At 39.5% G+C, this 27156-nt stretch overlaps 1 protein-coding gene across 1 annotated transcript; it reads right to left on the bottom strand.

Annotated features, from left to right (window-relative positions):
• LOC140485910 (T-cell surface antigen CD2-like) lies at positions 1-26327 on the bottom strand. Its single transcript, XM_072584358.1, has 5 exons — positions 26178-26327; positions 24664-24978; positions 10503-10748; positions 8696-8824; positions 1-673 (listed from the first exon to the last, which is right to left on the bottom strand). Exons 1-5 carry the CDS (start codon positions 26236-26238, stop codon positions 219-221), a joined length of 1206 nt encoding a protein of 401 aa, XP_072440459.1. The 5' UTR covers positions 26239-26327; the 3' UTR covers positions 1-218.
• Between the last annotated feature and the right edge of the window lie 829 nt (positions 26328-27156).

Below are 27156 nucleotides of genomic sequence, written 5' to 3'. Positions count from 1 at the left end.
AGTTGCATACTAATGATTATTAAACTGTTGTATAAATAAATTATTGTTTTAAGTCATCTATAGAAATTGCAATGCTATCACAATAACAAAAAGCCCAAGCATGGCTTACAATATTTAAGGAGATACTGTTCCTATTTGTAGGAATGATTTTCTTTATAAATTGTTATTATATAATTCTTTATAAATCTATTTCCCAAAAGCAATTTTGTTAGTCAGAATCAATGACTTTGTGGTGGGAGAGGCACTGGTCCTCTGTTTACTCTTAATTCTGGATGTTCTATTCTTTGCAATCTATCTCCTTCCAGTGTCCTTTCTCCTCTCTGTCTCCTCTCTTTATACATTTTCTCTCCTTTTCCTCCTCTTTGTTCTCTCTCTGATCTATGTGCTCTCTTTGCTCCTTGTGCTCTCTCTGCCCTCTGTGAATCATCTGCTCTCTGTGCCCTCTCCGCTCTCTCTTCCCTCTCTGTTCTCTGTGCCCTCTCAGCCCTTGCAGCTCTCTGTGCCCTCTCTTCTCCGTCCATTCGTTCTGCTCCCTCCCTGGGTTTTCGGGGTTCTGCCCTTTGTCGTGGTGCACTGTATTCTTCATTGTGTTTTCTAGGTCCTGGGATTGGTTGCCTTGACTGTTTCATTTGTTGTCTAAATTCCATGGGGACCTCCAGCTCAGTGTCCACTACTGGACAGAAAGAAACAAAAATCATTGTTGTAAATTATTCACACAAACAAAATCAGCAAAATATGATACAAAGTAAAATCCATTCATCAAACTGTCCTCAGGTCAGCAAAAGTCTTTTTTGTTAACATTACCAACAGGGCAATATATGCTCACCACACACCTACCTTCCAACACCTTTGTTTTAAGTATTGATTCGTTATTTGGAGAACAGGTTAAAACAAAGTTTGGTCCTTCATTCACAGAAAAGTAGATAATCCCTCACTCCAAAGTTACAGGCAAAATTCAGAACTGTTTCAACAGCTTTAAATGTTGAGGACATAAAAGGTATGGTTTTATAAATATGGGTGGAACGGTGGCTCAGTGGTTAGCACTGCTGCCTCACAGCACCAGGGTCCCAGGTTTGATTCCAGCCTTGGGCGACTGTCTGTGTGGAGTTTGCACATTCCCCCCATGTTTGCGTGGGTTTCCTCTGAGTGTTCCAGTTTCCTCTCAGTCCAAAGATGTGCAGGTTAGGTGAATTGGCCATTCTAAATTGCCCATACTGTTAGGTGCATTAGTCAGAGGGAAATGGGTCTGGGTGGGTTACTCTTTGGAGAGTCGGGTTGGGCCAAAGGGCCTGTTTCCACATTGTAGGGAATCTAACCTAAAAGTGTTGACATTTGTGTGTAGATAATCAAAGAGTGCCTCTTGACAGAAATAAGCAACCAATTCCAACACAGCATTGTTAGTATGTTATAGAATATAAAATGTTCAGTTGTCTGTCTGACATTTACCAAATTACCTAAAGTAGGTCAGTTTGGCTTTGTGTACATCTACCATACTCTCCCATGTAGAGTGTCGGAGCACCAATAGTCTCTTTATCTTCTGACACCACACATCCTCCCCCACCACCCCTCCCACCCAACCACCCCCCCCCCCCCATATCCTTCTAAACCCTTCCTATTCATATGTCCATCCAGATGCCTTTTAAATGTTGTAATTGTACCAGCCTCCATCACTTCCTCTGGCAGCTCATTCCATAAAAGCTCCTCTGCATGAAAAAGTTGCCCCCTAAAACCCCTTTAAATATTTTCCCTCTCATTTTAAACCGATGCCCTCGAGTATAGGACTCCCCCACCCCCGGGAAAAAACCTTGTCTGTTTATCCTATCCATGACCGTCAAGATTTTATAAATCTCTATAAGGTCATCCCTCACCCTCCGACACTCCAGGGAAAATCACCCTAGCCTATTCAACAGCTCCCTATAGCTCAAATCCTCCAACCCTGGCAACATTCTTGTGAATCTTTTCTGAACCCTTTCACATTTCACAACACCCTTATTATTGCAGGGAGACCAGAATTCCATGCAGTATTCCAAAAGTGGCCAAACCAATGTCCAGTACAGCTGCAACATGACCTCCCAACTCTTATATTCAATGCACTGACCTAAGATATCAAAGATCTATGTATTCACTGTAGTTCTCTTGCCTTCTCAGTTCAATATTCCCATCAATCTGTGCATGCATTGCACACATAATCCCTAATCTGTGCTGGTGTCTTCCTGGTATGTCTGCTAGTTGTTGTTGGCTGTTCATCCAGCTGATAGTGTTTTGCCAGAGAGGGACGTTTCTAAGTTAATTGCTGTCGCTGTGTTGTCATTGTTGCTCTATTTCTGTTGTGTCCCTGTGAACCTCTGGCCTGGTGGCTGATGTGCATTGTGTGTAAATACCGCATCCACTTCCTCCTGATCTGCCCCCTGCAGTTGGGGAACAGCTTCTGCAGTTGGGTGGATGTAACTGCAATTGCGATGGTATATCTGGTCATTCACTTCCACTGCATACTATTGAGGTGGCAACCACTCCATGCAGGTCTCAAGTTGCCATTTGGACTGGCTAGTTTTGTTATTGCTGAGCACATTGAATATTTGTATTCTGATGGGCTCTCATACTTTATTTTGGTAATAGCTTGACAGGCTTATTGAAATGAAATTTGGCTTTCTGCAGTTTCAGCTTGATATTTTTCACTCACCTATTACTTCACTGACTTATTTTGCTATTGGAAGAGTCATGTGTACACAGTGTGTACTTTCCTTGTACTTTCCAAGGCTTCAGGCTGCGTTTTCCTCTACTCGGGGACCGTCTTGCATCTTTGTGGGATTTACCTGATTTATTCATGATACTTTTAGTAACTTTCAGTGTCATCTCAGCCTTTTCATTTGACCTGGGATAGTGTGGAGATGATGTGTTGGGTTGAATTTCCCAATCAATATGGAATTGATACTGGGCTAATTGAGGGTGAACCCAGTGATAGTGAAGATCCAGATGAGGGCATTCATCACAAAGATAAATTACTGGGCTGGCATATTTGCCAGAAGGAATTAAGGAGTAGAACAAAGTCACCATAGCAGGAAGAGCAGGAAAGGCTACAGGGAATTACAAAAACTGACTAATTGGGTATGATTAGGAGCAGAGTATCAGATCTCTGGTTTGGAATGGAAGAAGGAAACTGAAATAACTTTACAGAAGCTAGTATATACAGTCACTCTTTATTTACACGTGGAGTGTCCTTGATACTGATACCAGCTCCCTCACAGCCAGCTCTCAGACTGAACAGAATCTCTGACAAAGTGGTGTGTCGCAGCATCCTGCGTTAGGCGCCAGTTTGCAAAGTGGGGTTCCAAACTCTTCAGTTCTGCCCTGTCCAGACCAAGTGTAACAAACTGTGCAGGGCACCTCCGGGCTGACTGTGCTTGTTGGATGCACAATGGTCTTATAAAAATTATGCCAGCAATGGAGAGGCCAGTCCATTACAGCAATTCCAGGCAGTGGCAAGATCTTCCAGCCATGACAATTGACGGAATCAGACTAACTTTGGAGAGGAGTGATGTAAGGGTGGACGCAGTGGTTAATGAGCTGAGCTTAGGACAATAGCACAAGAAAATCAACAGGCCTCATGCGGAGAAACCCTCCATGAAACTCCACAAAATTGACACAGCCCAAAAAAATGCAAGATACAAGCCATAGATCCAAATTAGGAAGTGGTATAGGTTGGAGTAGAAATTACGGTTGGTGGTGTTCCCATGCATCTACTGCCCTGTTCTTCAAAGTAGTACAGGTTTTGATGATGCTATCAAAGGAGCCTAGTTTGGTGAGTTACCGCAGTGCATCGGGCACATGGTCACTGAACATCAGTGGTGGAAGAGGTCAATGTTTGAGGTGGTGAATAGTGTGCCAGTCAAGATACGCTGCTTTGTCCTGGATGGTATCAAGATTCTTGAGTGTTGTTGGAACTGCACTTAGCACTATGGCATGGGGGAAGGTCTGTATTAGTTTATAAATTGCTTATTCTGCTTCTCTCAATAAATTAGTTGTTTTTGCGCAATTGCTCATGCTTCATCCGATTTTAAAAACAGGAAAGCACAAAATAATATGATAAGTCCAGGCAAGTGGAGACATTCCACCATACTCTTCGCTTGTGAGTGATATATGGTGGACAAGCACTGGGGAGTCAGGAGGTGAGTTATTCACTGTATAATACTTAGTCTTCATCTGCTCTTGTTGCCAAAGCATTTGCCTGGCTGACCAATTGAGTTTCTGGTCATTGGTAACTGCAGGACGTTGAAAGTGGAGTATTCAGTGTTGGTAACACCATTTAATATTAAAGGGAGATTGTTAGATTTGGTCTTGTTGGAGATTTCGTGGATCTTGGACGGTGTGAATTTTATTGTCACTTATTAGCCCAAGTCTGAATGTTGTCTAGGTCTTGCTGCCCATGGACTAGAATTGCTTCAGTACCTGACAAGTCTAAATGATGTTGAAAATTGTGTAGTTAGAGCTACAGCAAAGTAATTGACTCATAACTGCCCTCTGAAATGTTCTAGCAAATCTTCAGTTGTGCGAAACCGCTACAAAGTTCTATGTCTGACAAGTCCCCACAAAATTTCTTTCTTGCCTCCCTATGGTCTAGAGGTGAGCATGAGCCTGTGTTCTCTAATAATTTCAGCTTCTTCTCTCAACCTTTCACTGACGTGTAAACACATTAAATCATCTCTAGCACAGGCTTCCTTTAAAGGTTCAGTATTAACAGTGCCCTTAACAATTTACAGCTATCCATTTTGGATATACTGTGCATGGATGTCTACCAAGTGGAGCCTGGTTAAAATGATAAATAAAATGATGTTCAGTATGGGTGAAATGAATGATCAGCAGTATGGCATGAGGGCAGATCTGTAACAATTTATAAATAGCTTATTTTACTTTTCTCAATAAATTGGCAATTTTTTGTACAACTACTTGTGCTTGATCCAATCTTAAAACAGAAAAGCAGAAAATAATAAGGTTTGTGCAGGCAGAGTGATAAAATATTGCAATAATTCAGTTTGGAGGGAAGAAGTGAAACAGTGAACTGGGGAGATAAGCGAGATAAATAACTGTTTGCAATCCACAGTCACTGTATTCCTCGAGAGTCTATTGCCTCATTATTAAAAATCAGTGGATAGTCAGTCTGATTCCTACCACTTACATATCACCACATAATAAAATAGGAACATATAACCAGGAGTAGGCCACTCAGTACAATATACTGGATTAGTGGTGCTGGAAGAGCACAGCAGTTCAGGCAGCATCCAACGAGCAGCGAAATCGACGTTTCAGGCAAAAGCCCTTCATTTTTATTCCTGATGAAGGGCTTTTGCCCGAAACGTCGATTTCGCTGCTCGTTGGATGCTGCCTGAACTGCTGTGCTCTTCCAGCACCACTAATCCAGTATTTGGTTTTCAGCATCTGCAGTCATTGTTTTTACCACTCAGTACAATGCCAAGCCTACTCTGCCATTCAGTACAATCATGGTTGATCAGGCACTTCAATGATTTTTATTCACAGTATCTCCATAACAATGACAAAAAAAACCTTATCAACCTCTACTCTACTAACTGACTGTGCTTCCACGGAACTCTGCGATAGAAATTTCTAAATATTCACCATCCTCTGGGTAAGAAGAAACATTCTCCTCATCTCTATCGCAAATAGCATCCCCCTTACTTTAAATTGTGTCCGGACTCACTAACCAGGGGAAATGTCTTAGCTGCAGCTAATCTGTCCATCCCTTTAGGTATATTGTAGATTTCATTGAGATCACAACCCATATTAGATGAAGAAACCAAAATTGCACTTACCTCCAAGTATGAACTAATCAAACTCCTATATCTCCTATATCTTACTGTACAATCACTAGCAGCTCTGAGGATTGGTATTATCTAAATTTTGATATATGAGTATTAATTATAAATATCAACAGGGTTTTTGAATCAGTTGAAGTGTATGAAGGGTGGAGGATTTGAAGGACAACAAGCAAAGCATTGAAATAATTCAGCTTGGAGGTGCTGAAGTCTGAGGCAGGGCCAGAGACAAAGAGCTAAACCTTGTTTTTTGGATAAGTGTGAGTTGTGACTATTTTTAGTGGGTTTTTCTTCGTGAGGCCTAGTGACTTTTCTCACCCTATCTCACCAGTCACCTCATCAACTGCCTACCCTTCCCCTTTGATGTCTGTCATGTCTGATTCCATTCCCATCTTACCATGAGCTGTTCCTGGAACATCCCACTACTGTTGGGATATCCTCGAAGTTACTGGCATCCCTTGTGCCAGTGCCATTTCTAAATGTCAGTTTTACTTCTGGAGAAACACTATCAATCCATAGTTCCCTGACACAATTCCTGAGAATTACCCAGGACATGGCAGACGGGGGAAATTCACGTCCCGTTTTAGCAGGCAGGGATCTGTAGGTCCTATTGGACAGGAGAGTGTAAAGGCAGGACTTTCTCTTATCCCAGGCCAAGCAATACATGCATGGCACCATACCATGCCAGTTTTGCCTTAGGTTGGCACCTGGGTTCAAGCAGTCTCAGCTGTCTGGGGAAATTCCCAGCACAAGTATCACAATATATTCTTCAATACCTTACACTTCCTCTATCTATGTTACTGTGCCCACCTCCCACCAAGACTTAGTCTCTGCTGCTCTCACTATTGCCTGCAACATCTTGCCTCACTCACTGTTTCCCACCCAAAACCCTTGCATGAACCCTACATACCCTCAGTGCTGCCTATTCACTTGCAGGGGACACCTCCTCAATTAGATGGAAAGCAATGTCTGTGCCACCACTTTCATGGGTCTTTCTCATCCTAGGAGGAAAACAGCCACCTGAAGGGCAGAATGAGACAAGACTGCTGATGGGCTGTCTGACATTCAGCTCCACCCCATATGTATAAAGCATTCTAGTTCTGACATCCTCATGTGACTGACTGACTGCGATCAAGCCTCTGGGCTGGTATTTGAGACTGCTCTAAACTGACTTTGCCAGGGTCCTCTGACCAAAGACTATCTCCCTTGACTTGACTGAGGCCTGCTGATAATCATGTCAAGCTTCCTGTGTTTGTGTCTGGCAGGACAGAAGTAAGGTGAGGCTGTTATCTCTGGCTGAAGGCACTGAGCACATAAAGCAAGGCAAGGATGCAGTGAGTATTCAGGTAGGGTCATTGTGAGTGATTGCTATGACAGTGAGTGAAAAGCCTCGCAGCCCAATCCAGTCCATGAACTTTGTGTGTGTCCCTGAATGCACAGTGGCCTAGCTACAACATTACAATGAGAGTTGCCACAATTGCCCAAGGTACAACATTGAAATCCAGTAGCATAATGTAACTGGATCAGAGATATGACATGAGTGTTCTTAGAGGCTGGTACATATTGGATGCCAATGTCTGTGGGATGCATGTGGCTGGTGCTCATGCAGCATACCCTGAGATATTGGTGCTCAGTATCTGGCATGGACCAAGCAGCAAGCTGACGTCCCCAGATACCTGCTGGGATTTCCATGCCGAGAACACTTGAGCTTGGATGGTTAGGTCATAGAGATAGCTAATTATTAATGAGGTATTTAATCAGCTTTGGACTTTATTAATTAGCAACTTACTGCTGCTTAGTGAAAAACTCCTCACACCCATCATGAAAAGCAAAAAAGAAGATGGAAGATTCTCCTGATACTGAGATGGGCCACGCTGTGTGTCTCATGTGATTCTGTCACAAATCGCGTCCCAGTTTACATTGTTCAGACCCCAACCAAGGTATAGTTAGAAAGAAATACTTAGATTTGAGCACGATTCAGGAGTGCATGAATAGAAGATGCCAGCATCAAAACTGTGGAACTATCTGGTTCCCTCATGTTCTTTAGGGAAGGAAATCTGCCCTCTTTATCTGGTCTGGCCCCCATCTGACTCCAGATGCATAGTAACTTGGTTCACTCATAATACCCTTCTAGCAAGCAATTCAGCAAAATAGGTCACCATTGTTTTCATATTGATACTGAAATTAGACTCATTTGTATAGTGTGCCACTACAAATGTTCTAAATAGGAGAGATTCCGAATACATCTAGCAGCTCAAAACTCTGCATTTTGGAGAGACAGGATCTGAAGAATTATATGCAAATAAAATGTGTGACATTGTGACCTGAATGTCCCTCACTCTATTGTTATGATCAAACTGGAGGATCAATCCTACTTCAATGATATAGAAATTGTATCAGGAGCAGCACCAAATGTGCCCAAAAATTAGGTGTCAGCCAGTGAAACCTGCAAATGCATGATCAAGAGCATGCCCTAGACTGATTGAAGCAATACCAGAAACAACAATCAGACCACAATGTCTTCAGTTCTTCGAAACCATGTCATGAATAGCGATGAACAATTAAACAATTAACCAGAAGCGTTTCCACAAACATCTCGAACTTCACTGAAATCTCGAGTCTTGGTTGTGACGATAGATACACAACTTCTCTATGGCAAATGTTCTTTCTCGCACCACTCTGATCTAAACACAGGATTTCTCTACGTAGAGTTTATCTTAACCCATTCCCTAGAAGGTGAAATGTAATGTTCAAGTTCATTTCTTTTTAATTACAACCTTTATTGGGACATTTGTGGTTGGGTTGAAGAAGTTAATCAATAATTTGTTGACAATTAATGTGTCTTACAGACTTATAAAATTACTTACCACTTTCCCTTTTCCGTTGACAACATCTTAGAATGCAATAAATCATTAGGATTATAAAGATGATTGCCACAGATATTCCTCCTGCTAGTATCATTAAAAAATAATTAAAAATAGATTTGGCCTCTGTTTCTGTAAATAAAAAGGAATAATGGAAATATGAATAATATCCTTACAGGCATGCAGTAAAATGTAAGAGTACACATCCCATGTCAGAAATACAATATGGTAATTGCATTAAGATTATAATATAAAATGATACTAAAACATTTTATTTTGGTGATATACAAATATCTATGGAAATAATTATTGTTGTAAAAATATTAAATTAAAATGTATGATTGGCTTAACCTTCAAATTCTAATCAGCCTTAACAAAACAATAAAGGGCTTAAAACAGCTTCCAGTTCACCCAACAATAAGTTTATTAAAGACTCCACTACTGGGTTCTAGCACACCTGCCTGATATAATTGGTAGACAGTTTCCCATGCAAATCAGAATCTTAATGAGATAATTAGAAAGATAGTTACAAATTTAGGGGTACATGCAGACTCTCATGAGGAGCATCTTTTATGTAGAGCCAGAAGGTTCTCCTTCGGACTTCAACAAATTACAACAGAGTCATCCTCACGTGTTTTTGGAATCATGCCCCACCATTCCCTCCCCCAATTCACCATATCCGCCTGGAGATCTTGATAAATGCAGCTCCACACCTCTGAGCTGATACAGCAGCAAGGTGTATCAAGGATGACATTGGCAGCTCACCTGCCAAACTCAAAAGAGACCTGGGCCAGATAATTATGATAGATGTAGTGATTGCAATGAGGTCACTCATGTGGACCTCATAGAACATGAGTTCCTGATTGGGGCTTGTAATCTGGTCTAATCAGTGAGCTCTGGCAGACATATATAACCAAATGTGTCAAAGCTTCTGCTTATCTGAGAGCTGGGTCTGAGGAAGCTGGATCAGTGTCAAGGACTCTCCACACGTAAATAAAGGGCGGATTGGTGATGGGATACCGGCATCTCTGGAGTTATTTCAGTAGGCAACTGCCAAATTCAAAATTAGCCTCAGTGAGTAATGAGAGAATCTGAAAATATACCCAAGTTCATCAAAGGGAATGGCCATGCCCTCTCAATCAGGATCAGGGAATGTGTAAGACAACGCAAGGAGAAAATAAGATCAACTTATAACATTATACTCTGAATTTTGATATTAAATTGATGTAAACTAACATTGTTTCCTCAAGGTGATTACATCCGAATGCCTGTGTGAAAATGACAAACTTCTTCAATGGCAACAGGTTATTTAACTCAAGATTTCAAGTGGAATTTTGGCTGATTTTTCATACTTGATGTCAGCTTTTAGTTCAGTTAGAGAAATTTGGGAGAATCAATGTTTGTTGCCAGTTCTTAACTGACTTGAGACAGTGGTGGCAAGCATATCAACAGAAACAAGAGAAAGGTCTTTTATTTAATCAGCTGTCATTAAGTTGAAAATTTATTCTGATTTATTGATTAAGAGTTTCTGGCCAACTTAATGTAGATTTAACAAGATTCACTCAATCTGATGTCACACCCTATCACATTTTCTATAAAACCTAGAGTTACTTATTTGGAAGTTTGTGAAATTAATTTTATCTGGATTTACTGATCAGGAAGCATTCCAGATTAATTCAATTCTGCATTAATCAGTTGAAGTTGAAAGCAGAGAAACAAGCTTTCTCAGTTTCCCATCGTCAGACAATAATCATAAAGACCATTGCAAGAGAAAGCCTACAATCACTCTAAACTATTAAGCCATGTTTACCTGAGCACTCAATCACTCTTGAAGTAGTGGCGCTGCTAATTTTGTTGCTAACAGTACAAACAAATTCCACATTTTCATTCATTCCCAAGGTTTTGACCATATTCAGATATCGATGACTGTCTGTCTTTTTTGTCAGTGAACCTCCAGCTAAGCTCATAGTGAAATTAGTTCCGGTCTCCACTTCACAGGTTATATTGACTTTTTGAGAGATACATTTAAAATTCAAAACTGGCTTTGAGACACTCTCTGAAAGAAATAAAGAAGTTTTCATATTAAACAAGTAACCTGCAACAGGAACAATGATAATAACATTTATGTAACTAGTTTAATGCAGAATAATCTGAACGCTTCTCACAGGAATGTTCCTCAATAAAAACTGACACTGAGCCACGTAAATCAAGACTAGTTTAGATGATTAGTGCTTAGTCAGTCAGATCGGTTTGGAGGGGAGTTGTATAGGACAAGAGAGAATTTTAGACTTTGACAGTGTATAGCCCTCACAATAGTGGAGTGATTCAAAGGAGATCAGAATTGGGGGAGTGAAAGTATTTCGGAGGATGCATAGAGTGGAATTATTACATCACTGAAAGGAATTATTGGACTGGAGTAAAAGTGAAACAGAATTTCAGGGCATAGATATAAAGTAATGTGCAAATGAAGCAAGGGTGATGCAAGAGAAATCTTTTTCACAGGAAGTAGAATGCACTGCCCAGAAATGTGGTGGAAGCAGGTTCAATTAAAGCATTAAAGAAGCCATTGGATGATAATTAGCATAGAAATAGTGTGCAAGGACAATGGAAACTTACAGGAAATTGGCACTAGGCTATGGAACTGATGATAGAACAAAGATACAGTTAACGAACAAAGGAATAAGAAACCAACATGTTGTCAAAAACGTTGGTGTGTTTTAAGGAGAAATTTAAAGAATAGGGAAATAGAGTTGCTGAGGGAATCAGACAATGGAAGGCATTGATATCAATGGTGGGTGAGTGGGATGTATCAGTCTATAAAAGACCAGAGTCAGAGGAACAAAACACCATGTAGTATGAGACAATTGTAGTAGTTTATGTAAACAGGCATGAACAAGGACATACAGGGATGTACTCAGAAGAATGGGAAATATAAAATACAGTTGGTGGGCAACCAGGGACCATTGTAAGCGCACAATCACAGAGGGCCAGGGAGAGGCATAGAAAGCAATGTTTTAAGTGAGCAAAGTTACTAAGAGTGGAAGACTGGATGCACAATATAAAAGAATTAGAACCATTGAGATGACAAAGGCAAGGATGGAAGTTTCAGCATTAATTAAGTTATTATAAGAGTGGAGGAAGCAATCATGTGGAAGTGGAAAAATGTGATCTGGGGTCAGAAGGTCAGGTTGGAACCTGATAAGAGTGGGCCAGTGAACTCAGTGGTTAGCACTGCTGTCTCACAGTGTCAGGGTTCTGAGTTTGATTCCACCCTGGAGCGATTGTGTGGTGCCGATAAAATGCCTTTACAAGATATATTTTGTCCTGCTTTTTTTTTGAAGAGACGTTTTTAGGCAAAGGTGGCAAGTAGTCTACTCAGAGCCACTTGAGTAAACAGTTTATAAGGTTTGGGTTTTTGTTTTAAAAGTTGGAACAATAGAAGCAGCACAGATTCAGAAGTTTTAATTTTTAGTTTTCAGTTGAAGTTGTTGCTGGGTATTAATGCTGGGCGAAAGCTGTAAAACATCAGTCCCTGCTACTCTCTTGCTCTCTCTCAGAATTGCCTCTTGATGTTTTTCCTCCTGGACTGGAGAATTGTCTGTGAGACAATCTATTTTTTTGAACTTGCCTTTTGCCATGGGTGCGTTTATGGGATGTTACTATATTGGAACAGTTAATTAGCAGGAGTTAATAATCTATTATTTTGTTAAGTTATTCCAATTTCTTCTTTCTTTTGTCATATTTTAATGATAATGTATAAATAAAGTGCACTTTGCTTCATATCTGGTAGCTTGACCAATCAAATTGCATCTCAAACTCAATGCCTGGCACTTTGCTTTCAAAATGAAAAGATGTTAGGTCTAGGCTACCTTCTTAATATATTTTGAGTGGGGTTTGGTCTGGTCCAGAACAAACTGGGGATTTCTCCAGGATCAAATCTCTAATTTCAGAATGGGTTTAGGATAATTGAGCTCAAAGGCAATGAATGTTAAGTGTTAGTGTTTTGTTAATTTTGTTAATTAGATGCACTCCAATGTCCAGCGATACATGAATTCAACAGCAAAGGCAATAACAGGTTCATTGATGTGTCAGTTAGCAGTGTGGGTTTTTTTTCTCTCTCTCTGTCTCTCTCTGTCCTGCACAGACCATGTGCTGCCTTTGTCTGTTCCTCTCCCTTTTAAAAGTGCCAGTTGGGAGGTCATGTTGCAGCTGTATAGGACATGGGTTAGACCACTTTTGGAATATTGCATGCAATTCTGGTCTCCTTCCTATCAGAAGGATGTTGTGAAACTTGAAAGGGTTCAGAAAAGATTTAGAAGGATGTTGCCAGGGTTGGAGTATTAGAGCTATAGGGAGAGGCTGAATAGGCTAGGGTTGTTTTCCCTGGAACATTAGAGGCTGAGAGGTGACCTTATAGAGGTTTATAAAATCATGAGGGGCATGGATAGGATAAATAAACAAAATCTTTTCCCTGGGGTCGAAGAGTCCAGAACTAGAGGGCATAGGTTTAGGGTGAGAGGGGAAAGATATAAAAGAGACCTAAGGGGCAACTTTTCATGCAAAGGGTGGTGCGTGTGTCGATTTGGGTTGCCAGAGGAAGTGGTGGAGGCTGGTACAATTGCAACATTTAAAAGGCATCTGGATGGGTAAATGAATAGGAAGGGTTTAGAGGGATATGGATCAGGTGCTGGCAGGTGGGACTAGATTGGGGTGGGATATCTGTTCGGCATGGACAAGTTGGATCGACGGGCCTGTTTCCGTGCTGTCATTTCTATAGAGTTACCTATATAACTCTATGACTCTGGTGTCTTTATTTTGCATGTTGAATTTAGTTGGTTTAACTAGCACATACGTTGAGTAATAATGGCTCTTACAGTCACTAGGAGTTTCCTGGGGGTGAAAGAAGTCACTTTGCGTTTTATAGAAAGTGAGCAAGGGAACGTTTTTGGGATTGACAGACAAACTGGAGTTGGGGGTTGCCTGTGTCTGTGAGGAAAGAGAAGATTATTGTGGCAATTGCGCAGCATTTACAATTGCCAGGAATGCCAACAGAATCTTTGGAAATGGCTAAATTTAATAGAAAATGAAGCATCTTAAACATGAAAAGGAAATGAGACAGTTAGAATTATAATTAAAAGAAAATGAAAAGAAGACCCGAGAAGGAGAAAGACAGAGAACAAAGAGAGAAAGAGAGGAAGAAAGGGAGAAAGAGAGAGAGAGTTGAAACTTCAGAGGTTGGAAATGAAAATTCAAAGTCAACTTAGAATGGTGGAGTTTGAGGTATAAAGCAGGAGTAGTGATGAAGATAGTGATGGATAGTTATCCCTTTGAAGCCATTGGAGTGGTGGGAATTTGTTTAAATATGTTCAAGGATTGTCTATGTTCAACGAGATGGATATAGAAGCCTTTTTAATTTCATTTGAGAAAGTGGCTAAACAAATGAAATGGCTGCTAACCGCGTGGGTATTGTTAATCCAAACACAGCTGATAGGTAAAACTAGTGAGGTATTTGCATCACTATCAGGGGATGTATCTGGGGAGTTTGATGAGGTGAAAAAACCCATCTTAAGTGCATATGAGCTAGTACCCAAAACCTTGGGAATCTAAGGAGCGAACCTGCTCAAACAAACATCAAGTTTGAAAGGATCAAACAAAATAATTTTAATAGGTGGATGAAGGCATTGAAAATAGATAAAACATTTTCTAAGTGTGTCAAAAATCCACTAAATATTTGAACTTTGGAGGAGTTCAAAAATTCACTGCCTGATTTAGTGGGAACTCATGTGGAAGAGCAGAGAGTTAAGACTGCAACATTAGGATTGGAAATGGCAGATGATTATAAGTTGGTGCATAAATGAGAAGTTTGGCTTCCGACAACAATTTCAATCTGCGAGGCAGAGAAATTGGGGAAAATCTAATCCTCAGATGGTAAGGGAAGAGGAGAGCTCACTGAAGATAGTAAAAAGAAAGTCCATGAGGGGAAAGAGAAATAAAAAAGGTTAGGTGTTTTCATTGTAATAAAGTAGGCTACATGAAGTCGGCATGTTGGTGGTTTCGCAAAAACACTGGGAAGATGGGTGTGGGAAAACAGGATAAACCTGTGGGTTTTGTTGAAGTGGTAAAGGGAAGCACAGTGGAAACTAAAAAAAAACTGCAAAAGAATGCATAACCTGGTCAGGGGTTGGTTGAGAAGAAAGTGCCTGATTCCTTTAAAGAATTTATTTGTGAGGGCAAGATTTATTCATGTATGCCAGGAGGAGCAGGTAAAGAAAACAAGATTTTAAGAGATACGGGAGCAAATCAATCTTTGATGGTGAGAAGTGAGAAGATATGTAATTCAGAAGGACTATTGCCAGCAAATGTAGTAATACGTGGAATTCATGGTGAGAAGAGTCATGTTCCATTACATAAAGTGAGGTTGAAGAGTCTGGGGCAAAGGGGAGAAGTGGTGGTAGGTGTAATAGAAAAAATCTCAGTTCCAGGAATACAGTTTATCCTTGGTAATGACATAACTGGTTTACAGGTTGGAGTAAGACCTATAGTGGTTGAAAGGCCAGTGGATCTGAAATGTTAATGGAAGTATTTCCTGGATATTTCCTCATTGTGTGGTAACAAGGTCACAAAGCTACAGGTTGAAGCAGGAAGAGAAATCAAAGGTAGGGAAGCCAAAGTTCAATTAGCAGGAACTATATTTGATCAAGTGGTTGAGAAAACAAGGGTAGAAGGGTTACACAATTTTTTTTACTCGATACAGATTACCCACAGAAATACAATCAGATCAAGCATTAAAACTTACATCAAAGTTATTCAAGGAAGTTATGTACAGGAATAAAACAATTAAAATCCATTCTGTACCATCCTGAATCACAGAGAATGTTAGATTGGTGGCATCAAATTTTCTAAGACCATGTTGAGGGACTATAGTCAAGATTAACAAGAGAATTGGGATAAAGGAATTCCCTTTATACCATTTGCAATTAGGGATGCACCTAATGAATCTACCAAATTCACTCCAATTGAATTAGTTTTTGGGCATGAGGTGAGAGGGCCAATCAAATTAATTTGGGAAAAATTGATGAGTCAAAATTCAGTCATATTTGGATTATGTGTCAAAATTTAAGGAAAGATTAAATAGAGTAAGTGAGTTAGCTAGACAGAATTTAAATATAGCACAGCATGTGATAAAACTGGAAGCAGATAAGAAATCAAAATTCGCAATTTCACGAGAGAGGTTAAAGTGTTAGTGAACCTCCAAAAGCAAGGTTTACTGGGCCTTATCAAATTGAAAGGAAATTGAGTGAGGTGAACTATTTAATAAGAATGCCAGGTAGAAAGAAATCTCACAGAGTATGTCATGTGGATTTGCTGAAAAGGTATTTTGATGGGGAAGGAAAGCAAAAGGAGAATGTGTTACTGGTTACAACACAGAGGGAAGAACCAAGTTCAGGTGTTTCTGACTTGGACATTCCTCAAATTAAATTAGACAACAAAGAAGTTTTTAAAATTAGGATAAATTATTGAGTTACCTTCCAGAGAAAAATCGACATGACCTGAAAGAATTATTACAATCATGTGGGGAGATATGTGGGAATAAGTTGGGAAGTACTAATCTAATTATGCATGATGTAGATATAGGGAATGATCATCCAATTAAGCAACATCCTTATAGACTTAACCTTTTAAAGTTGGTGCAGATTCAAAAAGAGATTGAACACATGCTCAAAGACAATGTAATGAAAATGAGTTGCAAAAAATGGAGCTCACTTCTCATAATGGTGCCAAAACGAGATAGTACTCAACAATTAGATTAGATTAGATTAGATTACTTACAGTGTGGAAACAGGCCCTTCGGCCCAACAAGTCCACACCGACCTGCCGAAGCACAACCCACCCATTCCCCAACATCTACCCCTTTATCTAACACTATGGGCAATTTAGCATGACCAATTCACCTAACCTGCACATTTGCAAAGTCAATGCAATTACAAAATCTGATTCATTTCCTATTCCACATTTGGAAGACAGTATTGAAAAAATGGGACTAGCAACTCATATTTCAAAGTTGGACTTACTCAGGGGATACTGGCAAGTACCTTTAGCCAAAATATCCTTCACTCTTTCGGATTTCTTAATACTGAATGGATTGTACCAGTTTAAACTCATGCCATTTGATATGAAAAAGTGCCAACCACATTTCAAAGATGAAACAATAAAGTCATTTTGGAACTATCTAATTGTGTTATGTACATCAACAATCTGGTGATTTTTAGTAGCACATGGAAGGAATATTTGGGGTATCTAGCAGGATTATTTGATCAACTTCAGGAGTCAAGCTTGGTGATAAATCTGGCTAAGAGTGAATTCATAAAAGCTCAAGTCACATTCCTGGGTGATATTATTGGACATGGAAATTTGGCCCCAAGTGATGTGAAAACTTAGGTTATTGGGGAGTTTCCCATACCATTGAGGAAGAAGGAAGAGCTATGATTCTCGTGATGGATTGTTTTTATCGGAAATTCATACCAAATTTTAGCAGTGTAGTTGCTCCACTGGCTGACTTATTGAAGTGTAAAACATTTCCATGGGCCAAAGATGGCAGAAGCCAATTGACAGTCTGAAAGTTGTGTAAAAGACCGTTACATGTTGGCCAAGCTAATTCACAAACCATTCAAGCTGGTTGTCAATGTGAGTGATCTGGGTGTTGGTGCTGTGCACTTTCAAGAAGATGATGAGCAGATAGAAAGACCTTTTGGATACTTTTGCAGAAAATTGAATAATCATCAATAGAAATATCCCACGATCGAGAAGGAAACCTTCAGCTTGGTGTTGGTATTGCAACATTTAAACATTTATATTGTCAGTAATGTGTCTGAGACAATCAGTATATACTGATCGTAACCCTTTAAATTTTTAGAAAAAAATTAATAACAAAAATTCCAGACTGTTTTGATGGAGCTTATAATTGCAGCCATTCAACTTGAAAATTGTACGTCTGGCAGGACAAGAGAACGCAATTGCAATGTGTTTTTGGATTGCAGGGTTACCTGGATAGGATTGGGGTGGGTCTAGATGAGATGCTGTTCGGAGGGTCAGTGTAGATTCAATGGGTTAAATGGCCTGCTTCAACCCTGTAAGGGTGGAAGACTTGAGGTTGGCAAACATGTTGCCATTGTTATAAGAAAGGCGGTGAAGACAAGCCAGGGAACTATAGACCAGTGAGCCTGACCTCAGTGGTGGGCAAGTTGTTGGAGAGAATCCTGAGGGACAGGATGTACATGTATTTGGAAAGGCAAGGACTGATTAGGGATAGTCAACATGGCTTTGTGCGAGGAAATCATGTCTCACAAACTTGATTGAGTTTTTTGAGGAAGTAACAAAGAGGATTAATGAGGGCAGAGCGGTATATGTGATCTATATGGACTTCAGTAAGGTGTTCGACAAGGTTCCACATGGGAGATTAGCAAGGTCAGATCTCATGGAATACAGGGAGAACTAGCCTTTTGGATACAGAACTGGCTCAAAGGTAAAAGACAGAGGGTGGTGGTGGAGGGTTGTTTTTCAGACTGGAGGCCTGTGACCAGTGGACTGCCATAAGGATCAGTGTTAGGTCCAATACATTTGTCATTTACATAAATGATTTGGATGCGAACATAAGAGGTACAGTTAGTAAGTTAGCAGATGACACCAAAATCGGAGGTGTAGTGGACAACGAAGAGGGTTACCTCAGATTACACGAGGATCTGACCAGATGGGCCAATGGGCTGAGAAGTGGCAGATGGAGTTTAATTCAGATAAATGCGAGGTACTGCATTTTGGAAAAGCAAATCTTAGCAGGACTTATACACTTAATGATAAGGTCCTAGGGAGTGGTGCTAAACAGAGACCTTGGAGTGCAGGTTCATAGCTCCTTGAAAGTGGAGTCGCAGGTAGATAGGATAGTGAAGGCGGCGTTTGGTATGCTTTCCTTTATTGGTCAGAGTACTGAGTACAGGAGTTGGGAGGTCATGTTGCGGCTGTACAGGACATTGGCTAGGCCACTGTTGGAATAATGCGTGCAAATATGTACTCCTTCTTATTGGAAAGATGTTGTGAAACTTGAAAGGGTTCAGAAAGGATTTACAAGGATGTTGCCAGGGTTGGGGGATCTGAGCTACAGGGAGAGGCTGAACAGGCTGGGGCCTTTTTCCCTGGAGCGTCGGAGGATGAGGGGTGACCTTTTAGAGGTTTACAAAATTATGAGGGGCATGGATAGGATAAATAGACAAAGTCTGCTCCCTGGGGTCGGGAGTCCAGAACTAGAGGGCATAGGTTTAGGGTGAGAGGGAAAGATATAAAAGAGACCTAAGGGGCAACTTTTTCACGCAGAGGGTTGTACGTGTATAGAATGTGCTGCCAGAGGATGTGGTGAAGGCTGTATAATTGCAACATTAAAGAGGCATTTGGATGGGTATATGAATAGGAAGGGTTTGGAGGGATATGGGCCGGGTGCTGGCAGATGGGACTAGATTGGGTTGGGATATCTAGTCGGCATGGACGGGTTGGACCAAAGGGTCTGTTTCCATGCTGTACATCTCTATGATTCTATGTTGGGATTTAATGATTCAATGAACATGCTAGTGCTACAAATGATCCGGATCAACCTGAGATGATAGATTGAATTAAATCCATTGCAAAGATCAGTCAGAGGATTTGAGCACTATACTTTCAGTCTTCCAAATATTTAATTGGGGACACTGCAGCTTCTTCAGCATTGGTCCGATAATGGACAGTATTGTATGGTTGATCTATCAATACCTATAAATAGGAAGAAGTTGATGACAGGAAATAATACACCATGGGTACAGTCACAGACCAATTCCATCCTAAGGATTATTTGGGGGTTGTGGTAGGATCTGAGAGCTGATTGAATAAGACTGGAACATGAAGTATTGTGATAAAAAGGCCCAAATTTGAGAAGTGACAACATGTTCATGAATCCTTTGGAGGAAAGGGAGAGTGAAATAGTGAAATAGTAGTTTCCAAAAACAGAAAGAGCAAGGTGGTTTTTGATGAAGCAAGGGGCTATTGGTCATTTCAAAGGGAGAGGACAATGTTCCTTAACATAGGGCCAAGAAAATGAAACTGGGTGGTTCACAATTTAATACAAATGGCCCTGGAGAGCACGAAGACATGATCATCTTGGAGAGGGTATAAGGGGTGATAACTTTGAAAGTAAGCAAATATTACAATGTGGTGAGGGTGGAGTCAGGCTTGGTGATAATTTCATTTTGGGAATATCTAATTGTGTACATCGACAATCTGGTGATTGTCTCATACTTTCATGAGAGAGTATGTAAAGGTTCTGCTGAGGTAAGGGCAGCAAGAATGGAGGTCTGCAGGAGATTAATCAGATTGGTAACTATGCAGAAACTATTAAAAATTGGGGACAAAATTGAGGGGTTTGAAGCAACTGTTGTAAGTTACTTGAAGGAAGATTTTCCACTTTCAGATGTGGATCAAAGAAGAAATAAACTTCTTAGGGAATATGTGTGATGACAGGTACAAATAAGTGATTATTTTCTTGCTTATTATCAAGGCCATAGGAGAATAGCAGGCTGTAGAGATGGCACACTTCAGAAGTTGGCCAAACTATGGGTCACAAGTTTCCAAGAAGGGGTAAGTACATGGGCATAGAAAGTCATTGTATTTTGAAGTGAGACAGCAAGGGAAGTTTAAATGCAGATCTTGAATGCAGAAGCTGTGGAATGAAAGAATGGAGGATGTATTCATTATAGAGCCATGTGATTGACCAGAATAATGTCATTCATCTCAAAGTCCTTATTTGCACATGAATAGATTTTTCTGGAAGAAGAAATTGATGAGGGGAAGCTTCATTGATCTATTGGTGCTCCATTATTTTTAGCAAAATTTAAGAAACTATGTACCTACATCAGACCCCTAGAATATATATATGACCTTATTGAATGTTGAAACACGTTTGAGGGACCAAATGACCTACTTGTATTCTGATGGTAGAAAATTGAAGGTAAATGGAATGGGGTAAACCTAACAGAAAGGAGACTGGCAAGATTAACCTCGAGGGAAATACCAGCAAGAAAGAAGAATGGAAGAGGGTTTGACCTTATAGATAATTTTTATATTTGGAAGCAGACCATGAGTTTGATGTTGTTATGGTGATTTACTGCAGGGCTGTGGAATGGTGAGGGAGTAGTAAGTTCCCTTTGCTTTTAATACCACTCTGGTTTCACATCATGTAACACATTAGCCAGGGATCATCTATAAGAGGGCAGCCTCTAAACGGGACAGTTTGAAACAAGCAGGGAGAGAGAGCATCTGCTACTAGCCAGAATAAGGAGCACAGGATGTTTCAACACTCTACATCAGTGTCCCCCACAATGATGGCATCACTGCAACAGCCTCAGCACTCAATACCACCAACTGCCAATCTCCAGGCATCATCCTACAACTCATCGGCTTCATCCTCGACCACAACGTCTTCACATTTGACATCCAGTTCTTCATCTAGACACAGGAACAGCCATGGGGACCACATTTTCACCTAAATATGCTGACATTTTAATGTACAATTTCGAACAAGACTTATTTGCTGCAGAGGACCTCTGACCAGATATATTGATGTTATTTTCTTCCTCTGAACCCATGGCAAGGAGTCACTAAAACAACTGCACAGTGATATCAACAAGTTTTATCCCACCATCAGACTTATCATGGACTACTCTTTAGAATTAGTTTCATTCTTGGACACACCCATCTCCATCAAGGATGGGCACCTCAGTACTGCAAGGCCATGAATAATCTCATGATGCTGCACTTCTTGAGGTTCCACCATAAACATATTAAAACAGCTATCCCCTATGGACAAGCCCTATGCATACACAGGATCTGTTCAGATGAGGAGGAACACGATGGACACCTGGAAATGCTGAAAAACAGCCACCAGCTAAAGGAGCAGGTCTCCAAAAGCTTGTACTTCCAAATAAACGTATTGGAATATAACCTGGTGTTGTGTAATTTTTAACTATATAATTACAGCAAGATATCCTTACTCCTGTACATGAATTCTCTCACCATGACTGGTATTTTTTGCATTTTCGTCGCCTTCTGCACCTGCCCATTTACTGTCAGCGACTAGTACATAGGGACACTCAAGTCTTGTCACACCTCCCCCTTTCCTAATCCATTCCCATTGTTATTTTAGTGACATCAGAAAGCTTCCAAAAAGAAGAAGCAAAGGCTAATTAAAATGTAAAAGAAAACTTCCTCAAACTCATGGTATTATGGCTGGTATTATTTCAGCTAGAAATGAAAGACACTTTAACTGGTTTTAGTAAGAAACGTTTGAAGTTTACACTCTACCATCGATAATCTGTTAAGGCAATAGGCATTTTTTAAAAAAAGTGGAGCAAATGAATTTTTCCATCTCTTATCCACAACAAGAAGTTAAACAGTGCTCAGCGATCAATTCATGTAAAAGTAACGCTGGAAATAGATGTCATCCTATATTGCAGAATGTATAACATAGAAGATCAAATAACACAGAATAAGCCTAAGGACGTAATTTAATTTCACACTACTGATGTTTATCATGTTTAACTACTTTAGTTTTCTGATTCTAGCTAACATTAGGGATCCCTCTGATTTAGCTCTATATATTCCTTGTCAATTGCTTCCCATGTTTTTTTTAGGATTTTTAGGACAATTGTAATTCTGTAGCTCACAATTTTCTGTGATACATATGTTAACAAATGAAGAAAACCTAGCAGAAATTTGAAATCCATGTTTCACATAAATTACAGTTTTAGACTGTGCAAAATCTGAAAAAAGTGGAAGTAAAGTATCTCCATTTGATACACCAATAAAAAAAAAGTCAGAAAGTGTGGCACTGGAAAAACACAGCAGGAGCATGAGAGTTGATGTTTCGGGCATAAGCCCTTCATCAGGAATAATTTCAGTTCTTCTGCTCCTCGGATGCTGCCTCACCTACTGTGCTTTTACAGCACCACACTTTTCGACTGACTTTCCAGCATCTGCAGTCCTACTATATCCCACTAAAGAAGAAGGACTAAGCTTAATTTCAAGAATGACATTTTGGCCGAACTGGGGACAGTTATCATTTTCCTTCAAATGTTGATTTTTATAGTTTGATTTTTCATATGTATTCCCAATACTTTGTTTAGTAGCACTTGATCAATGTACAGTAAAGGACAGTGCAGCTGTGATTTCTTGATAAACAACGCACAGCCTACAAGGTGGTTTGACATGAGTAGAAGGGCTAATGAAAATGTTCTCCCGTCTTTGTTTCTTCAACCTTGGCAAACAGATTTGCACAGTGATATGAAATTTGACAAATAAAAAAGCTGGCACTAGTCTCCAATGTATAACAAATCTTTTGGGGTATAAACAGCTTTGAAGAAAATGCAGTGACAAAATCAATTAATATAAAATTATGAAAAACAAGCTGGACATCTTATTGACCATTCTGGAAATGTTGCTAATGTGGGAATGATTCACTTAACTTAAATCTTCTAAAGGTTTTACATCTTCCCTAGTATTGTCATACGTAGAACAACTGAACAAGTGTAGTTCTTTAACATGGAAAATTTCAAATTTAATAATTTTAATTATCTAAGACAAACCGTTCAATTACAGCAAATTAAAAGAAAGAAATAGCATTGTACAATTTACTAAAACAATTCTGAGAAAGAACCATTTAGATATCCAATTAACATAATGTAGAACAGAATAGTTTATGAATTAGCCATCCTAGACTGAAATCAGAGTTACGTGATTTCCAGTTAAATTATACATTATGGGACAACAGCTTTGCATTTTGCTCCTGGTTTATAGTAACTATTCTGAATTGCTTGTAATTTGTGCAAACTCATTCTAAAGAGACAAGTTTTTGAAACACTTAATTTACTTTTGCCTAGAAACCAGCAAATGTCTACTCATTTAGGATTTAATTTCCTATGATTTATTATGATGACAAATATTACTAAGATCTGCTTTATACTGTGTATACCAATCATGCTTAGACTCTTTTGTTTTTTCGTCATAATGGACAGGAATGTTGTAGCTCTGGGGCATGACCATCCAAAATAGCAAAACTATCAGAGTGCAAGCCCAGTATCATACACAGACAGTACCTGCTGGACAAAGATGATGACAGTACCAGAACAGTTACAAGACCAATCTAGCACCAATCTAAGGGTGATATTTGTTCAAACCTCTATTGGTGCCAATTCCAATTCCACACCTTTACCAGAACCATGCTAATATCCAGAGCTTACAGCAGAGTTGCAACGATTTGTTACAATGCCAGATCAATAGGAGGCTTGCACCCTTACATTAAAATTGCATTTAAATTGCACTCACAGTGCAATGACATTGAAATTTATATATCACATCAATTTGCAATTCCATTGATTCAGACAAAGTTCAGATGGTACCAATGCAGTTATCTTGCACTCTTCCTGCTCACAGAGTGCAACTTTACACAAAGTGCAAAGAAACAGTCCAAAAATATGCAGATTAGGTGAATTGGCCATGCTAAATTGCCCATAGTGTTAGGTGAAGGGGTAAATGTAGGGGAATGGGTCTGGGTGGGCTGCGCTTTGGTGGATCGGGGTGGACTTGTTGGGCCGAAGGGCCTGTTTCCGCACTGTAAGTAATCTAATCTAATCTAATTAATAGCATGCACTCTATGTGTAAGAACATGTAGACAGGCTCATGTTACAGCTGATACTTCATGATTCAGAAGAATTTGTAGCTTCGACAGAGTGCTGCTAAATTTTAATCAGGACTTGGATAATATTTCCTGAAATGCCTGAACTACCTGGAGTAAATTCTTTATTCAAGCAATTTAGAATTCCATATCTTTACCCAAAAAATTTGGCTCAAAGCTTTATGCAATACTCTAATGAAAAATGGTTTAAAAGAAACACACTCACCAAGTATATGCAGTTGAATGCTTTGGAGAGATTTTAGCTTTCCATCTGTACTGTATATTTCACAGTGATATGTTCCTTCACTGCTATTCATGATTTTAAATGTCAGGGTCCCATTTGGATAAACAGTAAATTCATTGTTATAACTCCCATAGGATCTAGAAGTTTGACTTTTGTATCGTACAATCATTACATTTCCTTTCATCCATTTAATGTCATCAGTTTTAGAGCTTTCACTTTTCGCATGTAAAAATATCGACTTTCCAATTTCTCCATAAACATCTGTTGCCTTACCCTTGCTTTCTGCAAGAAACAAACCTGTAAATTGAAAGATAAAACTGTTTAAATGTATTCATTTGTTTTTGGTCAATTTTGTCTCTGCCATACAAGGAAACCCATCATCAAATTTGAGTATCTAATCCAAGATACTAAAGAATATCAGTTAGCCTTTGATAGTTGCAGACATTAGGAATGTAACCTATTCAAGGGGTTTTGGCTGAGCATGAAAGATTTAAGGCATAGAGAACTCAAAATATGCACAGAATTAATTACTGCTCAAGTTTAAGCAAATCTCAGAGTCTGAGAGCACAAAGCACTGGCAAGTTCACACTGCTTGTCCAGCTAGAACTAAGGACATTAGTTCATATGGTTACCTGCAACTGATTGAGAAAATTCCTAGGTGCCATAATGGTTTCACCCTTTTAGAATGAATTATTAATAGTAGCTAAGATCCTGTCAAATCTGCTTACAGTAGATCAGATATATCATTAGACCTGCCCCAGTGTATTGACTTGTTTCCAAGAAGGACAAGTTGGCAAAGCTGTTGTGTCAGTGATATTTTCATCAGAAATCAGTATTATTAATGTCCAAAAGTAAAAATTGCAATTGTTATAATCTCTTAGAAGTAATTAATCTAAAATTTTGAATGAAACATTGAATGTGAAGGAATTTATATTGAGAAGATATAATTAATGTATCTTTTGCCCACACACATCTTTGTGAATATTGGCTATTTTAGCTTTTGGACATGCACTCACAACATAGAATGTACTACAGCATTGTCAATAACAGCAAAAGATACAAAATAAATATTTGATTAAATATAATAAATATTCGTAGCAGCAGCTGATACAATAAAAAACACACCTGATTTATAATTAAATAAATGAACTCTAATTTCCAGAGTTTATTTGGAAGTTAAATATATAAGGAAAGATTTTCCCTATTGTTAGGCTAGAAAGTCTGGGTTCAAGACTCATCTGCCTTGGAGGTGTGACATGACAAATGAGAACAGGATTGATTAAACATAATTTATAAGAATAATTTAACATTTTGATGATTACATACAGCCATGGATGTCAAAGCAGCTGTCCATTGAGTTAAATGTAATGAAAAATCAGGTGCTGGTATAATGGTTAACTGAACAGAACACCTGCTTATACTTTGAAAAAGTTAAGAATATCCCCATAGAACTGAATACATAAAGTTAAAAATGCATGAAAATCAAATATCCTTACCTGAAATAGCTAGAAGAAAAATTACATCAAACTGTAGTGAGCATTTTCGATGACAAAGCATTTTGACTGAATTTTGCTTGTTGTGCCAGTGTTTGAAACAGGCTTACTTAAACAAGAAGGTCTTTTACAATAAAGAAATTGATGTAAGTAGCCCACTTCTGGGTGGGAGGGGAAAAGGAAACAGAGGGATATATTAGGCGGTTCTGACTGGAAGGGACAGCCCATGATAGGCACGCAGCTCTGAATGGTAGGAAAGGGCTCGAACTGCTGTGCATGTTAAAGATAGATTTGTGACATGTAGCACTAAGCAGAAGGGAAGGGGAAAAAACTGAACGGGGTTGTATCTGCATCAGCAAGAGGGGTCATATGCAGCATATAGTTCTTTGTAGATGTGGAGAGTTTGGCAGGCATCCGTGCTCAACAGAGGAAAAGGAAAAGACTGCAATATGAACTTTGCATAGATAAAGAAGAAAATAATTTCACTACTGTATTTTCAAAGTACTTTTTTACTATGCACACTGAATTTCCAGGGAATCAGTCATCTTCCTCACCCACATGTTGGAGGGGAAAGTGAGGACTGCAGATGCTGGAGATCAGAGCTGAAAATGTGTTGCTGGAAAAGCGCAGCAGGTCAGGCACCTTGTAGAGGGAGGAAGAGAACTTCTTCAAGGAAGGCATCCTTGCAAGAGGATCCTTGCAAGATCCTTGCCTGACCTGCTGCGCTTTTCCAGCAACACATTTTCAGCTCACCCACATATTGCCAATTATTCACAGGCATAGGGACACTCTTGCAGACTTGCTGCTGACACTCTGATATTCCTCTCCAACAACTTGCCTCTGTGGCATTAGGGTGCTGTTCTGAAATCTGGCACAGAATCTTGTAGGGAACTGAGCTGCATGGACTATGATGAGGTTTGAGACAGAGTCAGAGAAGAAGTCTGACAATGTCCATCTCAATGCTGGGTGCTTTCACTTTTTT

This window comes from Chiloscyllium punctatum, chromosome 15 (genome assembly GCF_047496795.1).
Source record: "Chiloscyllium punctatum isolate Juve2018m chromosome 15, sChiPun1.3, whole genome shotgun sequence".
Lineage (NCBI taxonomy): Eukaryota > Metazoa > Chordata > Chondrichthyes > Orectolobiformes > Hemiscylliidae > Chiloscyllium > Chiloscyllium punctatum.
This window is presented reverse-complemented; position numbering and strand designations above follow the sequence as displayed.

Excerpts from the sequence above, each read along its gene's own strand:
- LOC140485910 (XM_072584358.1), bottom strand. The coding sequence starts at position 26,238 with ATGCTTTGTCATCGAAAATGCTCACTACAGTTTGATGTAATTTTTCTT. Across the intron at positions 24,979-26,177 it reads TTTTCTTCTAGCTATTTCAG|GTTTGTTTCTTGCAGAAAGC; the intron begins GTAAGGATATTT and ends TTCAATTTACAG. Across the intron at positions 8,825-10,502 it reads AAGAGTGATTGAGTGCTCAG|AAACAGAGGCCAAATCTATT; the intron begins GTAAACATGGCT and ends TTTTATTTACAG.